Source organism: Elgaria multicarinata, chromosome 1 (assembly GCF_023053635.1).
Source record: "Elgaria multicarinata webbii isolate HBS135686 ecotype San Diego chromosome 1, rElgMul1.1.pri, whole genome shotgun sequence".
NCBI classification, from domain to species: Eukaryota; Metazoa; Chordata; class Lepidosauria; order Squamata; family Anguidae; genus Elgaria; species Elgaria multicarinata.
In genome coordinates, this window is record NC_086171.1 from 175,928,491 (window position 1) to 175,944,000 (window position 15,510).

Genomic DNA, 15,510 nt, shown 5'->3' on the forward strand with positions numbered 1-15,510 from the left:
GACTGATTACCTGCTAGAGCTCTTCCATTCTGCTGAGACATCGCTTTTTTGAAGTTATCTGGAAGTGGAATTAAAATAGAAGTTCCACATGGTACTTAATATAGTGTTATATTATCTGGCAATACCTGAAGGCTTCTGTAATGTTTACTCTCAAGTTACTCCCATTCAGCAAATAGCTTTTATAATGTTAATTAAAAGCTTCCTGTTTGCAGGTAATGACCAATGAGTTGCTTCCTTTTAGCACAGCTGGGGGATTAGTGAAGAATTGCCTCTTAATAGCATCAACTTTTGATCCCTGTTTGTTTTTTGTGGGGAGAGCTTTAATTACTTCCCCCCCTCACATTATTTTTTTTCATTTCAAGTGAAATAGTGTTATGTCACTATAAAAAAGGAAAGAAAAAGCAATGCAAGGAAATAAATAATTAACATCCTTCCTTCTTCCATTGAGAATGGAAACTGACTAATAAGATTTGCCAATGACATCGTATGGATTTCCTGTAAAAAGTAAGTGAACATATGATGGCAGGTCCTTGGAAAGGGTCACAGCTTATGTGGAAGCAACCTCAGTTACATACAAGTTAGCACTAGTTTAAAGTCAGCAGCACCCTTTGGGAGCTAGCATTCAAGATATAATGTGGAACACCCCACATACCACAGAGAAAGGGAAAGTGTGTGTCTTATGAACAGCTCTTGGCGCAGAAGGGCAGAAAACGGCAACTAAAATTATCAAGGGGCTGGAGCATCTCCGCTATGAGGAGAAAAAGGAGGCTAAGGGGAGACGTGATAGAGGTGTACAAAATTATGCATGGTGTGGAGAATGTGGAGAGACATTTTTTTTCCAAAATCCTAGAACCCAGGGTCATCCCATGAAGCTGACTGGTAGTAGACTCAGGACAGTGCAGTGTTAAACTATGGAACTCACTCTCACAAGATGTAGTGATGGCCATCTATTTGGATGGCTTTAAAAGGAGATTTAAAAGATTCCTGGAGGAGAAGGCTATCAATGGCTACTGGTCCTGATAGCTATGTACACCAGTTGCTGGGGAACATGGGTGCAAGCGTGCTGTTGCCCTCATGTCCTGCTTCTGGGTTCCTGGTCAACAGCTGGACTTGATGGACCCTTGGTCTGATCCAGCATGGCTCTTATGTTCTTAAATATGTGGCAATGATACTTGTACAGTGTACATTATGAAGCAATGGCATAAAATATTCTGGAATCCAAATCTGTTCTTGAGATAGGCCATTAAATGCTCCACTGGCAATATGTATGTATTCATTTGATTTTTATACCATTTTGGTGCAATTTGAGGGTTTGCACCTGGTGTTGGGCCAGAGAGACAGACTGGGGATGCTGCTTGTATACCGCCCACCCTGCTGCCTGGCATCCTCCCTGACTGAGTTGGCGGAGGCGGTCTCGAGTGTGGTGTTGGAGGAACCCAGGACAGTGGTTCTGGGCGACCAACTTTCATGCTGAGGCTGTCTCTGGAGCTCCGGCTCAGGACTTTATGGCCTCCATGACAACCATGGGGCTGTCTCAGTTTGTCATTGGCCCAACACATGAAGCAGGGCATACCCTTGATTTGGTTTTTGCTCCAAGCTGTGAGATGGATAGTCTGAAGATTGGGGGGGGGGGGTGTCCAAGTAACCCCATTGTAATGGTTGGACCATTTCCTGGTGAGATTTGAACTCACAGCGTTACTACCCTCCTGCAAGGGTGAGGGACCCATTCGGATGGTCCACCCCAGGAGACTGATGGAATCCAATGGATTCCTGAATGCTCTTGGGGATTTTCCAGTGGAGAGAGCTGGTGATCCAGCCGAGGCCCTAGCCTCACTGTGGAACGGTGAGATGTGGAGGGCCATCGACTTGATCGCACCTGAGTGCCCTCTCCAGTCCTATAGTGCCCGCTCTGCTCCTTGGTAAACTAAGGAGTTGCGGTCAATGAAACAGTCTGGACGTCAGCAAATGACACAAGAGTCGAAGCAAAGAGGACCGAGCACGCTGTAGAGCACATAATCGTGCCTACTGCATGGCAGTGCGGGCAGCAAAGAAGGCTTATTTTGCTGCCTCCATTGTGTCCTCGAGTAGCCATCCAGTGGAGCTCTTCTGGGTGGTCCAGGGGCTGCTAACATCATCCCCAGCAAATGGGGCCCTTGGCTCCATCGAGGACCCGCTGTGACCTTTTTGCATCACACTTTGAGGACAAGATTGCTTCTCTCCGCAGTGAGCTTGACGTTTTTAGTGTAGCTCCAGTTGAGGTGTCCGTGCCACCATCTGCCCAATTTTGTGGGATCAGTTCCAGTTATTGCGGCCTGATGATGTGGACAAGGTGCTTGCAGCAATGCGACTGACCACTTGCCCTCTCAATCCCTGTCCCTCCTGGCTTATAAAAGCAAGCCGAGGGGGTCTGACTGGGTGGGTCCAGGGGGTGATAAATGCTTCTCTCCGGGAAGGGGCGGTCCCTGCTGTCCTTAAGGAGGCAGTAGTGCGACCACTCCTGAAGAAGCCCACTCTGGACCCGATGGTATTAGGCAACTACTGCCCACTTGAGAGGGTTGTGGCGGAGCAACTGCAGGCACTCTTGGAGGATACTGATTATCTAGATCCATTCCAGTCTGGGTTCCGATCTGGTTACGGGACTGAATCAGCCTTAGTCGCCCTGATGGATGACCTTTATCGAGAGAGGAACAGGGGGAATGCAACCCTGTTAATCCTGCTCGATCTCTCCGTGGCTTTTGATACCATCGGCCATGGTATCCTCCTGGATTGACTCCCTGGGATGGGCATCGGAGGCACTGTGTTACAGTGGTTCCAGTCCTACCTACGGGGTCGTTTTCAGAGAGTAGCATTGGGTAACCAGTCCTTGGCCTCTTGGCAATTGAGCTATGGAGTGCCGCAGGGCACCATCTTGTTCCCAACATTATTTAACATCTATATGAAGTCATTGGGAGTGGTCATTAGGGGATTTGGAGCTAAATGCCATCAATACGTTGATGACACCCAGCTCTATCTCCCTGTGACAACTGAATCAGGTGAGGCTGTGCAGGTCCTGGACCAGTGCCTAGACTCAGTAATGGGCTGGATGAGGGCCAATAAACTGAGACTGAATCCTGGCAAGACGGAAGCTCTGTAGGTGAGTGGTTCCCGAGTCCAGGAGACAGGCTCATTGCCTGTTCTGGATGGGGTTGCACTGCCTCTGAAAGAACAGGTTCGTAATTTGGGGGTACTCTTAGACCCATTTCTGTCGTTGGAGGCTCAAGTAGCCGCCACGCCTCGGAGTGCCTTTTACTGTCTTCGGTTGGTTCACCAACTACGGCCTCTCCTGGACAGGGATAGCTTGGCCATGGTGGTACAGGCATTGGTAACCTCAAGATTGGATTACTGCAATGTGCTCTATGTGGGGCTGCCCTTGAAGCTGCTCCGGAAGCTGGAGCTAGTGCAGAATGCTGCAGCTCGGCTGTTGTCTGGAGCTGCCCCTTTCCAGCATGTAACTCCTCTGCTGAGGGAACTGCACGGGCTGCCTATTCGCTTCCAGGCCAGGTTTAAGGTTCTTATACAAAGCCCTAAACAACTTGGGACCAGGATACCTGAGAGAGCGCCTTCTCCCTTACCAACCTGCCCGGTCACTGAGGTCATCCGAGGGCCTGCTCCTGGTGGTTCCAATTGGAGTCCACCAGGGGAAGAGCCTTCAGCGTGGTGGCGCCCCTCCTGTGGAATTCCTTGCCTCTGGAGGTCACCAACCTTGTACTCCTTTCGGCGCCTCCTGAAAACATCTTTATTCCAAGAAGCCTTTCTTTAACATGCAGCCTTGGATTTCTGTTTTTGCTTCTTTTAAATTTTGTTTTAACTGTTTTATTTTCATTTTATCTTGTACACCGCTCCGAAATTTTTCAATGGGGAGTGGTATATAAATATTCTAAATAAATAAATAATAAATAAATAAGTTATGGGGTTCCCCAACATACTTCCAAGCAGGCACTGAGCAGAGCTCCTTAGCTTCAGCAAGTCTGCTGTAACATGTGCCTTCGGACCATTGCCTTTCCCAGTAGATCTTGCAACATAATGAGAATCAGGTATGTGGACATTTCCATTGCAGCAGGGTACATGTGATGTGCCCTCTGCAGCCCCTACAGTAGGCCGTGAAACCTACAGCCCCAACGGGCAAATTGCATCCTGTTCTCCTTGAATTTGCAGATCAACATGATAAACAGTCAATAGATTAGAGTTGCCAGGTCCTGAAACCAATTTTTCTGGTACCTGGCTGGGGCCTTGGATGGAACTCTCTGGATTGGGTAAGGGTGGGGAGCCCAGGATGTTCTAAGGGTGGAGCCTGAGGCAGTACCAGTAGTTATTGGTGGACTGGAGAAGATAGGGCTTAGTGGTTTGGGGAGGGACCAGACGTAGTGCTTTGTACAGAAACAGTTTATTCACCTAAGGCAGTGATGGGAAACCTTTTGCCTGCCAGGCCCTCTCCAACCCTATAACCCTGGGCAAGGCCCCTTAAAGTCCTGCCCCTCAAGAAAGTTGAGGGGCAGCTCCATTGGGAAACATTGTCTTAGGTGTCTGGAGCACCCTGAGTTGGCTATTCCTGAAGATGCCCCTCGCCTTGCCTGATGGGAAAAGCGAGAGGCAAGGGAAGCCTTCTCCATTGGGAGCTGCCACCTCAAGGTGCCTGGAGCGCTTTGAGGTGAAGGGTCCTGACAGAGCACTTCTCTCTTTGCTGCTGCTGAGTGGTTTCCTGAACAGCAGGGAGTGGGAAAGATTGCATTGAAGAGAGATTTAAACCTCTTCATTACCTGCCCTGACCTGCTGCTCAGGAAACAGTTTGGCAATGGCAATGAGCGAGTTGCTTAAGCAGCTCAATTGTCTATACGGCACTGGCAAACCTGACCTTGTTCGGCCAGCCATTATGGAAGCTAATTGGGGAGAAGAGTATGGGGAGGGAAGCCTGAAAGCTCCCTTTTCCACAATCCTGCCCATTCCTGGTGCTCAGGAAACAGCTTAGCAGTGGCAAAGAGGGAGCTGAGCATGTGAGTGAATGAGAGCAAGTGAGGGGTTAGATTAGATTAGATTATTTGTATTTAGTCACAGTGGAGGCTGGTGGCTCCACTGTCAGTGGGGTGGTGAATATTCAAGTACATGCTGACACACATACCCATCATTCAGTGAGAAACATGATAGGGATTTTTTAAAAAAAACTGTACATGTCCCATGGCTCCTTGCACCTAAAATATCATTGTGAGCCAATCACAGTCAACAGCATCCCAGGTACAAGAGCTCTAAGATATATCTTATCCTAGACTCCTGACTTCCCTACTGAGTACTCACATGCACTGCGAAATTGCATGTCTCAGCAGCCCTTGCACCAGAGCAGAATAGAGTTCTTGCAGAGGGCTTTCTGCTCACAGCTACTGCCACTGGGTAAGTACTGGATGAAGTACTCTGGGTAAGTACTGAATGAAGCTAATGGGAGGATGGGCAGAGGTCATTGGGTCATGGAAGCAAGGATGCAGGCTTATAAGGGTGGAAGAGGAATTTGGCTCCAAATACACTCCCAATGCTGCCACTGGGAATGCAGGAGGGGTTCTCGGTTAGACTCAGCAAATATGGGCTTTTTGCTGAGCCAAATTCCAGGCTGAACCAAGGAGAGTTCACTCATTACTAATAAGAAGATAAGCCTTATGCAAGTCTACATATAACACCTGTCTGTTACAAGTTCCATTGCCCCTCTTTCCTGCTCAGGTTGTGCCATGCCATCAGTGATTCTTTTCTTGGCAGCCTGACACCTCTCTAGCCCAGTCAGACTCCATCTGAGCTTCTATTTCCAATAGGATCAATGCAGTTCATTCTGCAGGATTGCAATACTATGAAATCATGTGTCTTCGGAGAGCTCTCCTGAACTCTAGCAAGCAGCAAATATTAGGGATGGGTAAATTTCCCTTGGCTCAATTTGGAATTCCAAGGTCTCAGGAAGCTTGGAAACACATTGCTTCAGGACATATGGCATCCATAATATGGACTTAGGTTCCCAGGACACTTAAGTCCATATTATGGATGTCATATTTCATTTCCCAGGCTCCCTGGTGTCTGGGGCAGCATTCCCAATCAGCATTCAAGCCACCAATGTTGAATGGAGGGGAGCCAGGTTGAATTAAGATCCAAGTTTCTGCAAACCGCCCAGAGAGCCCTGGCTATGGGAGCGGTATATAAGTATAATAAATAAATAAATAAATAAAATAAAGTCAGAGAAGAATTTGTAATAACAGTGCCACTTGCTTCCTAATGCCCCCAAGCTGTATAAACACAACAGGTTGATATTCCAAGACAGGTAATCATGAGCTTCTGCGCCATCACTAGCAAAGCAAATCACAGACATGGAGTATTTGGCAGGTGGCTTATCTAAATCAGGGCTTGCTTTTGGTACGATGCTGGGAACAGCAGGTCGACTGGCTCCTCTAAGGCAATAGCTACCTCCAGCATAAGCCTCAGCAATCAGGCCATTCCTGCTGAAATCACAGCATCCATTCTGAGAGCCAGCAGTTTGCAATGATATAGAGCAATCAGTGAAAAGATGAGTTTGGGTGAGCAATTCTAAAATATGAAGTTTACTTCCCCCAAAATTGGTTTTTTTCTAAAATCTTGTTGAGGAAATGGTGTCAGAGAACACGATGTCAGAAATTCCCCTTGCCATACACCATGACACATCCTGCTGCTTTATGAGCAGGGTTTTTTGTGTGCCAGGGCTCAGTACCGGAACCTGTTTTGAATGCCAAGGTTCTCTTCTGTTATTCCTTCACACATTCCAAAGAAGAAACTGTCAGCAAAGTGCAAATCCCTCCACAATGAGAAAAACACAGCCAGAAGAATCCCACACATCTGGGGCCAGGGCTTCTAGTCCAGGGCAGATATGAGCTTGGCTGTCTCTATTTAGAAATCTGCACTCACAAGATTACAGGGACTCAGCTTCTTATCCAAGTATGGAACCAATTTCTCAGCACATGAGAGAGGAGACAATAAACAAATCATAAAGCAACACAAAGATTTCCAGGTCATGAAGGCATCCCTGTTGCCTTTTCAGTCTAGCCTAGGATTGTTGACTTTTAAAGCAAACCTTCCCTAAGGGCATGTCAAGGACTAGTAAGCAACTCTGAGTCAGACTGTGTTCAAGTGCCATGGCTACACATGCTTTCAACAGGCATAAACTCCATCTATTTGTACCTGGAGATGGTGCAGAACTCTCTGCCTTGTCCTGTAGGCAAATAGGTATTATTGCCCATCTTGATTTACACTTTGCAAGGCAGTGGAGAGGATACTGAATTAGGGACACAAGAACAGTGCTATTGGATGGGACTCGCTAGATCAGACTGCATCCTATTTCCAATAGTAGCCAAGCAAATACTTTTGGCAATCTCACAAGCAGGGCATGCCATGCAAATGCCTTCCTCTGTGGTTTGCCCCTAGCATCCAGTAATGAGGAATGTTGCCCTTAATTACCATCTTAGGTTTTCCACTGTAGACTTTAAAGAAATCTATTAAATGTCTTTCTACACCTGGAGGGAAATCATAACCTTGCTAAGAATAATACGGCTGTCTGGCACAGGGTTAAAAGGAGACGCTTGGGTTGGTATCCTTTGTTGCTATAAACTTTAGAAAGTCAAGCACAATCCCAATCTCTCAGCTACAAAACTCCATTCTTAACCAGCTTTGAGGCGCAGTATGGCACCCCGTTCACTTCATCCATAGAAGCTAGGCTCAGAGAATGAATGAAATGCACTTTTGCTTTTTTTAAACTAACCACAGAGTAGTCAAAATGTGCCCCTCTCCATTTAGTGCTAACTTTTGAAAACCTGAAGATACCCTAGGTATACAGACCAGTTCTTGATTTTGCCATATGTGCACAGCTACTAAAACAATCTTCAAGTAAATGCATCCCCTTCTTTTAGGATCTTTAAACAGGAGATGGGGTGTCTACGATTTCCCCTTCCACTTATTGTGAATATAATTTCTCTTTCAACCAGGCATGAAACCTTAGAAGACTTTTTGCTGCAACTTCAGCACCAAAAAGAGCTTTTTCCCCACCCAACCCCTCCCCACCATTCTCCTCCCTGCCTGCATCACACACTTCCCACTTCTATTGTTGCCTGCCTTACAGAACTTGCTGCTTTCAACAGGTTACTTCAGACTCTCCCTGACTATATGGGTCATCAGGAAGGGACAAAACGGCGAATGCTTGGCATAAAGTGGCAAACAGGGCATTTGCATAAAAATATATAGCAGGGACACACTTCTTCTCCCATAGCATCATTGAACATGATTCAATTGGTAGGAAAGTCCTTCCCTGTGGAACAGGGGGCACACTGTACCTGGCTCACGGCCACTCAGGTCTGGAAAGAGGAGGAACTCCTTGCAGGTGTCCAGGTCCAACTGGGGCAGGCTCTTCTTGCGGCACAGGTCGGTGACAATCCGAGCTGCTGTCTGACACTGGTTTTCCTCCTTAGCGGTGCTCATTTCCCAAGCTGCATCTCCCTTTGCCTCCTACCTGGCTGACTAGGAAAGATCAAAGTGGGAGAAGAGGCTCACAGTAACGGTGCCATGCACCCCAAGACTCCACTAGTGCATTTGTGTCATCTCAGTGTCTCCCTGCCCAGAGGCACCTAGAAGGATGCAGGCTGTGGCCAGGGTCAAGGCTTGCCCACCTAAGGCCACTTTCGGCAAACCACAGCTTGCTGCAAACCAGCCAGTGCCTTCTGATTGTCTTGTTGCATCCGCTATCAGAGAGCTGTATTTACTGCCAAGGCGTGTTCTGCACAAGGAACCTCCTCCCCAATTCAGACTGATTCCCTCCTTGCATAGTTTCAAAGCCTCAATCCAGAGAACCTTTTTAACCCCTTGGTTGCAGTGCCTTCTCTTTCAGGTGGTGGAGCAGGTATTCCCAGCTACATGTAGGAAGAAGTGAAGCTCTCTGGCACAAGGTGTAGGGAGTGCAGGAGGGTGGAGAGAGAAAAGAGAGCATTGAAATCTTACAGCGCAGCAGAACAGCTTGTCACAACACAGAGCTGAAGCTGAGCAACACCATTGGTTGCAGCACATGCTGTTTCCAGCACAAGGGAGGGAACAGGTTTTATTTATTGGCATATCCCAGACCTAACATGCTGAACTGCAAATTGCTAATAGGGTGCCTGCCCTGTTTTGTGTTCAGTAATTAGATCATTGTTTTAATTTACGGTACCACTTCTGGGTTTTGAGCGTCAGATCAGGCTGCTCAACCAATCCACACATAGAGAAAATGCCAATTGTCAGGCATGAGCAACGATCGCATAATGGGCAATTAAAACAATACTCAGTTGAAATGAACTCAGGAGTGGAGGAGGAGGAGGAGGAGGAGGAAGACGACAATCTAAAAAGCAATAAGAGATATGCCAAGGGGTTTGCAGCCTTGCTCTCATGGATCATAAGAAAGTGGGTGTCTGGAACAATGCCACTGCACTTACAGTGTCAGATAATAACCTGTTAACATAACTCTGTATAGATGTGGTGCGAGACAAATCACTGCAAATGATCACGGGAATCCACTGTGTTATGCCCACAAATAATAGTCTGCTCTAATTCCAGGTAGGTGGGACTCACATGTCCTTGTCATTTAAAAAAAGTCGTATATAGATTAAGAAAGTTTGGTTAGGAACTCTTAATTGCATTTCACTTGTTGTTGTTGTTTTAGGGAATGGGGGCACATGTAATGCTATTTTCTACTCCTAGTACTAATCTCATAACTCCGCATCCATTGCAAACTCATTATAAAGCTACTTTGTGTGGAATTCCACTCTGATTTTAACTGCTCCTGCTTTCGTTGTGGTAGGAGCTATCCCAAATTGCTTTACATTCATTTTACCTGGTTCACTTAAGCTTTCCTAGTTGTGCATCTAAGAGCGCCATCAGACAAGTGTTTTATAGCACGCTTATTACTGGCCGCTCAGATTTTTGCGGTCATTTTTATTATGCCATCTGCCTCTCCTGCCTCTCCCACTCCTTCTGCTTGTTTTTCCATTGCAAAAAAAGATCCGGAAAATCTTGGGTTTTTTTTGCTGTGTACAGGAGAAGCAGCGCGATAAAAAAAAGCCCACTGAATGGGCCATGGGGTTGTTGTTTGCTTCCTCTTCGTTCCCCGTGTGAAGAAAGAGGAAGCTGTTTGTCCCTATTGTGGGACAGAAACAGGAGGCAAAGAGACAGCAGGGAAATGTAATTTTCCCTTGCCTGATGATGCTCTAAATGAGAATGAGATCAACCAACATTTCTGAAGTGCATTGTTCCCGGATGAACTTATCCATTGATTTCTGGTTGGATTGCTTTCTCTCCAAAAGGATATTATAGAGTTGGGAAAGGTGCAGATAATGGGAACCAAAATGACCGAGAAAGTGGAGCACTGTCACTATGGGGAAATGCTAAGAATGGAGGAGAAATTCATTTGCTTCACAAGTTAATGATAATTTACCAAATTTCACATTTTCAGACCAATACACAAACCAAAATTTAGTTATCCTTTGAAATTTGCACTTTCCTGAATTTTGCATCGCCAATCAAAAATGCATATATTAGTAAACACATACACAAAAATGTGTATATTCCAGGGTGATCATATGAAAAGGATGACAGGGCTCCTGTATCTTTAACAGTTGTATTGAAAAGGGAATTTCAGCAGGTGTCATTTGTATATATGGGGAATCTGAGGAAATTTCCTCTTCATCACAGCAGTTAAAGCTGCAGGTGCCCTGCCCTCTTTTAAATCTGGTCACTCTAGTATAGCTCCTGCAGCTTTAACTGTTGTGATGAAGGGGAAATTTCACCAGATTCTCCATATATACAAAATGACACCTGCTGAAATTCCCTTTTCTATGCAACTGTTAAAGATACAGGAGCCCTGTCCTCCTTTTCATATGGTCACCCTAGTATATTCGTGTTTTTTTCCCCAAAATGCCTTATATTATGAAAATGGATTACATAAAATGTGTGCTTTAGGCAAAATTGCATACAGCAATGCATGTATTAGGAGAACTATGCACAAAAGTGAATATACATTTTCATGCAATTAAAAACAGATTATCAAAGATCAGGACAAACCAAAGTTAAGACTGGGGGGGATCTCAAAGTACAGGGTGAACCGCATTTAATATTGGAAATATGAGAAACTGAGATAAATCAAAATTGACAGATTCAATAAATAAATAAGGCTATTTAGGGGTCACCCAACTGTAGATTCAATGCAGGTCAAAAGGAGTAATTATTCATACAACTTATCATTAGATGTTTAAACTAAGTATGGTGAGGGCTACTGCCTTAGATGGCTTTAAAAGGCAATTAGAACAATTGATGGAGGATAGATCTGTTGGTGGCTCTTAGCCATAATGGCTAAAGGGAGCCTCTGTGTTCTAAGGAATTAAGCCACTGAATGCCTATTGCTCAGGGTAATAGGAGATTTTATTTTAATAATTTATATGCCACCCACTATCAAAAATTCTTGATATCAATAAAAGATATCATATAATGTAAAAGATTACTATGTGAAATATAAATACAAAGGATAAACATCATTTCACAAATCTAAACTCTCCCTTAGCTATAGATCACTTGAGGAATTTAAGATCAAAAGTTAAAAGGGAAAATAAACATGTCTAGGTGAGCCTCTCCAGAAAGGACATTCCATAACAACCAGGGTGCCATCATTAAAAACGCCCTCTATCTCCAAGAGAGGGAAGCTATTGTGTTCGTGGTCAGCTTATTGGATGCAGGATTGGATGTACCTTTAGTCTGAACCAACGTGGTTATTATGTTCTTAGTTTTGGATTGAATCTTGTTCTCGGTTTCCTCAGCTGCTGAAGACAAGAGAATACTCCTCATCCTTAAGACTTACCCTTCATTTCCTTGTATTTTGGGAAGGAAATGTGTACCCTTGGGTCAAGGCTGCAAGAAGAAATAATACACTTCTCCCTCCTCTCCAGCTGCATGGGAGAGAAAGGTATCTCAATAAGAATTCCTTGGACTTATTGCCTCCAGTATACCTGAGGCTGAAATGTAGGATTGCTCAGTAACATTGAGGAGTAACATACATTTGACATCATGCAAAGGAGGATGTGCACATGGGCTTCTTCTTTTTTATGTGCTTATAGGTGCTTTTACTCCTTCTCAACCCTGGTGCTGACTCCAAGGACTTTGTGACCAAAAAGTGCCCAAGCTCCAAGTTTGGAAGCAGCAAGGCTAAGTCCTAATAGTTATGTATATTCATTGTCTTTTATCTTAACAATAATACTCGGTTCTTCTCCCTTTCCAGTCTTGTCTATATCAAATAGTTAATGGTTTGCCATTCGTCGTTAAGCATCCTTTAGTATTCCAAATTCTAAAGGAATTTCTCTGCTATTGGCCAGGTAAATTCAGGAGCAATGAAAATGATATGTTGTTCCAGTTAATTAAAATAAGCATAGGTGATGGAAATCTCATTTTAGGATACACTTCCATGGTTGGATTTTCTCAAGCCCTGACTTTTGCAGTACATATGTAAGCCATTAAGTAGCTTTAATTAAACTTAATAAATGTAAGACATTAATTAACCCGCAGCACCAGAATTAGGTGGTCCCCTTCCCCAATTGTGCAGATTTTCTCAATTAAAGGTTGAGGGATTTCAACCATTTGTGCGTACCTATGTTCTACACATTCTGTATCACTATATCCTACAGGAAAATGGATATTGTAGCTTTTGGGGGAAAACTGAGGCACCTCAAGATGTCTAAAGGACCAACAGACACATGTTAACTGTCCCTTTTAACTAGTGGCAAGCAATTAATGATGTTTAGACTTTTTCACAGGACTGTCTCAGGATACAAGGTTGGTAGGGTTAGTAAAAAGCTTGGCCTGGCTCTGGAATATTTCACAGCTTGGAACAAGCTCCTTGGTTTATCTGTGCCACACTTCTGTAGAATGAATAAAATAGTCTTTAATTTCCTAATAATGGTTTAGGATAGATTGTAATAACTGCTTCATCAAAGCAACTTCTCAGTCTGTGGCACTATGGACTGTCTTGGGTTTCTTCAATAGCATAGAGGGTCAAACTAAATGTGATAAGAAATGGCAGATTGCATTTCTGTCTTTTTACATTTAAAAAAGCAACCAAACACCAAAACAGCTACAACACATGGACCACCTTGCCTTGTGCTATTGCTCCATTCTAGATTGGGAGCGCTAAGGTTACTATTTTAACAAAATGCTCAAAAGGACAGAAATGTAAGCCATCATTTTGTCATGTTTAGCTTGACCCAAAGTTTCGGACAGCACCACTGCCATTGCCCTATTACCACCTGCAGCACAATGGTATTATACAAAGCCACGTTGTACAACATAGAGGGGGAAAGACTAGAAGCCACTCATCTACATGATATCCTAGCAGGAGTTTGGCAAGCACCATGCCAGCTGTGTTGAACAATTCTGTGTGCATAACACTTGGTCGCAACTTTGCACAATGAGGCTGCAAATTGCAACTGACAAGCAGTGTAATATAATCATCCAACTCTATTTGCCAAATGTCATTATGGCTATATTGGTGCAAGCCACTCTGTGAACACATAATTAGAAGATCAGAGTGTGAAACAGGAATGACACTAGGAAGTGTACTGATGTGGCACCTGCCTTAGGAAATCAGGTTGCAATCCTAAACACACTTACTCAGAAAAAAGCCCTGTTAGGCACAGTGGGACTTCCTTTTGAAGGCCAAACCATACGTTCTACTAATCACATCAGGATAGCTGAGTGCTACTGTTCTTTATTTTTCTATAAGCACCTGAACTGGATTGGGAACATGGCACTTCAGGAGAGGAGGGTTTAACTTTCCCTGTCCCTACTCCACATGTTTTTCCCCACCTGAAATTACACACACACACACACACACACACACACACACACAGAGAGAGAGAGAGAGAGAGAGAGAGAGAGAGAGAGAGAGAGGTGGTGGTGGTGGTGGTAGTGGTGAGTCTCCCTTGGAATCAAATAAATATGAATAGGACTGCACTGTAATTGTGTATCAAAGACTAAGGCCTTAGCTAGAATGGGTGAAATCACGGGGCAAACCCAGGGATCATCCCTGTGAAGCACAGGGGATCCCGGGATCAGGGAGGGATCATCCCTCCCTTGCTCTGGGATCTCGCCCTCTCCTTTGGGCCTGCTTTTTCCATGGTCTCAGGCTGAGGCTGAGACAGCGGAATGTGTGGCCGCAGTTTGACCCAGCTCCACGCGGAGCTGGGAGCCACACATGGGGTGTAGCGCTCCTCAGGAGCACTGCGCCCATTGAGGGTAGGGTGGGGGGAGTGGAAAAAGTACTCCCCCCCCAAAAAAAACCCCCTTACCTTTAGTGCACAAGCGTTTGTGCGCTCCGTCGTCTTTAAAAATAAAAAATGGCAGGCGTGACTCCTCTGCTCCTGAGGTCGTTGCGCCTCACGTGTAAATGGAGGAGGGATCTTGCATTAATCACAACGCGAGATCTTCCCTCCTCCGTCACGGACTATGAGGTAGGTCTAGCTAAGGCCTAAGTTCTTACCTGATGATTACATTATAACATCACTCTTTGCTTTGAACCCCCTTATTGTTTGCATTTGTTTAATGGAATATACCATTTCTTGCCATTTTTCGATGGGGAAAGAGCTCAGGATTTTTTTAATGTTATTGTTGTGGTTATTATTATTATTATTATTATTATTATTATTATTATTATTGTGACCAAGGAACATGACTTGCTCTAAACAGACTGCTAGAAGCTTCATTGCTTCAGCACTGTGACACTGAGAGGGATCCATCACCAGCAGAAGTCCATGGAGCTGCTGATCTGCCAGCTGCCTCTCCAGTGCCTGGTGTGAGAAATCAAGCGGGATTTCAAGTGGGCACCGGGGGAAGATCTTTTCATTTCCCCAGACTTTTAGCATTTTAGCATTCTGGTCTTTTATCTCTGCTGTTTATAATCAGTATTTTAAATTTCTGCATTGCTGCTAGATTTTATTATGGTTGTACTTTTATACTGTGGTTTTAGGCTTCCCTATTTTATATTTTATGCTTATGGCTTTAATTTTCGTGAACTGGCCAGATAGCTTCGGCTATTGGAAGGCATAGAAATGAAACAAATAAATAAATGATGCACTGAGCAGATAACTTGGGTTGTTGGGCTGTTTAAAAGTAGAATGAATGAATGAATGAATGAATGAATGAAGATTGGGGGTAGCAATAATATTCAGAGGTCTAACAATGACATTGCATCACACACACACAAGGCACAGTCTACAAATTTATGAGAAGGCCACTGCTTTTCACTGTTTGCTTCTCACCGTTTCATCATGGCTTGAAGATCAATTTAGAAACTAGCGGGTGAGGGAGGCGGGGGGGGGGGAGAAACCACAACTGATTTGTACATCTGAAATGACATCATGGAATCAACTTGTCACTCTGAGTGAAAAGTTATGAATGAAGGAAAAAAATTCAATC

General features: G+C 44.6%; 1 protein-coding gene across 1 annotated transcript in view; it reads right to left on the minus strand.

Annotated features, from left to right (window-relative positions):
* SYT6 (synaptotagmin 6) overlaps positions 1 to 9,002 on the minus strand; it is a 192,529-nt gene extending 183,527 nt beyond the window's left edge. Inside the window, exon 1 of the mRNA XM_063143533.1 lies at positions 8,364 to 9,002. Coding sequence (XP_062999603.1) covers positions 8,364 to 8,508 — 145 coding nt within the window. The 5' untranslated portion in view covers positions 8,509 to 9,002. The remainder of the gene's footprint in view (positions 1 to 8,363) is intronic.
* Positions 9,003 to 15,510: the final 6,508 nt, after the last annotated feature.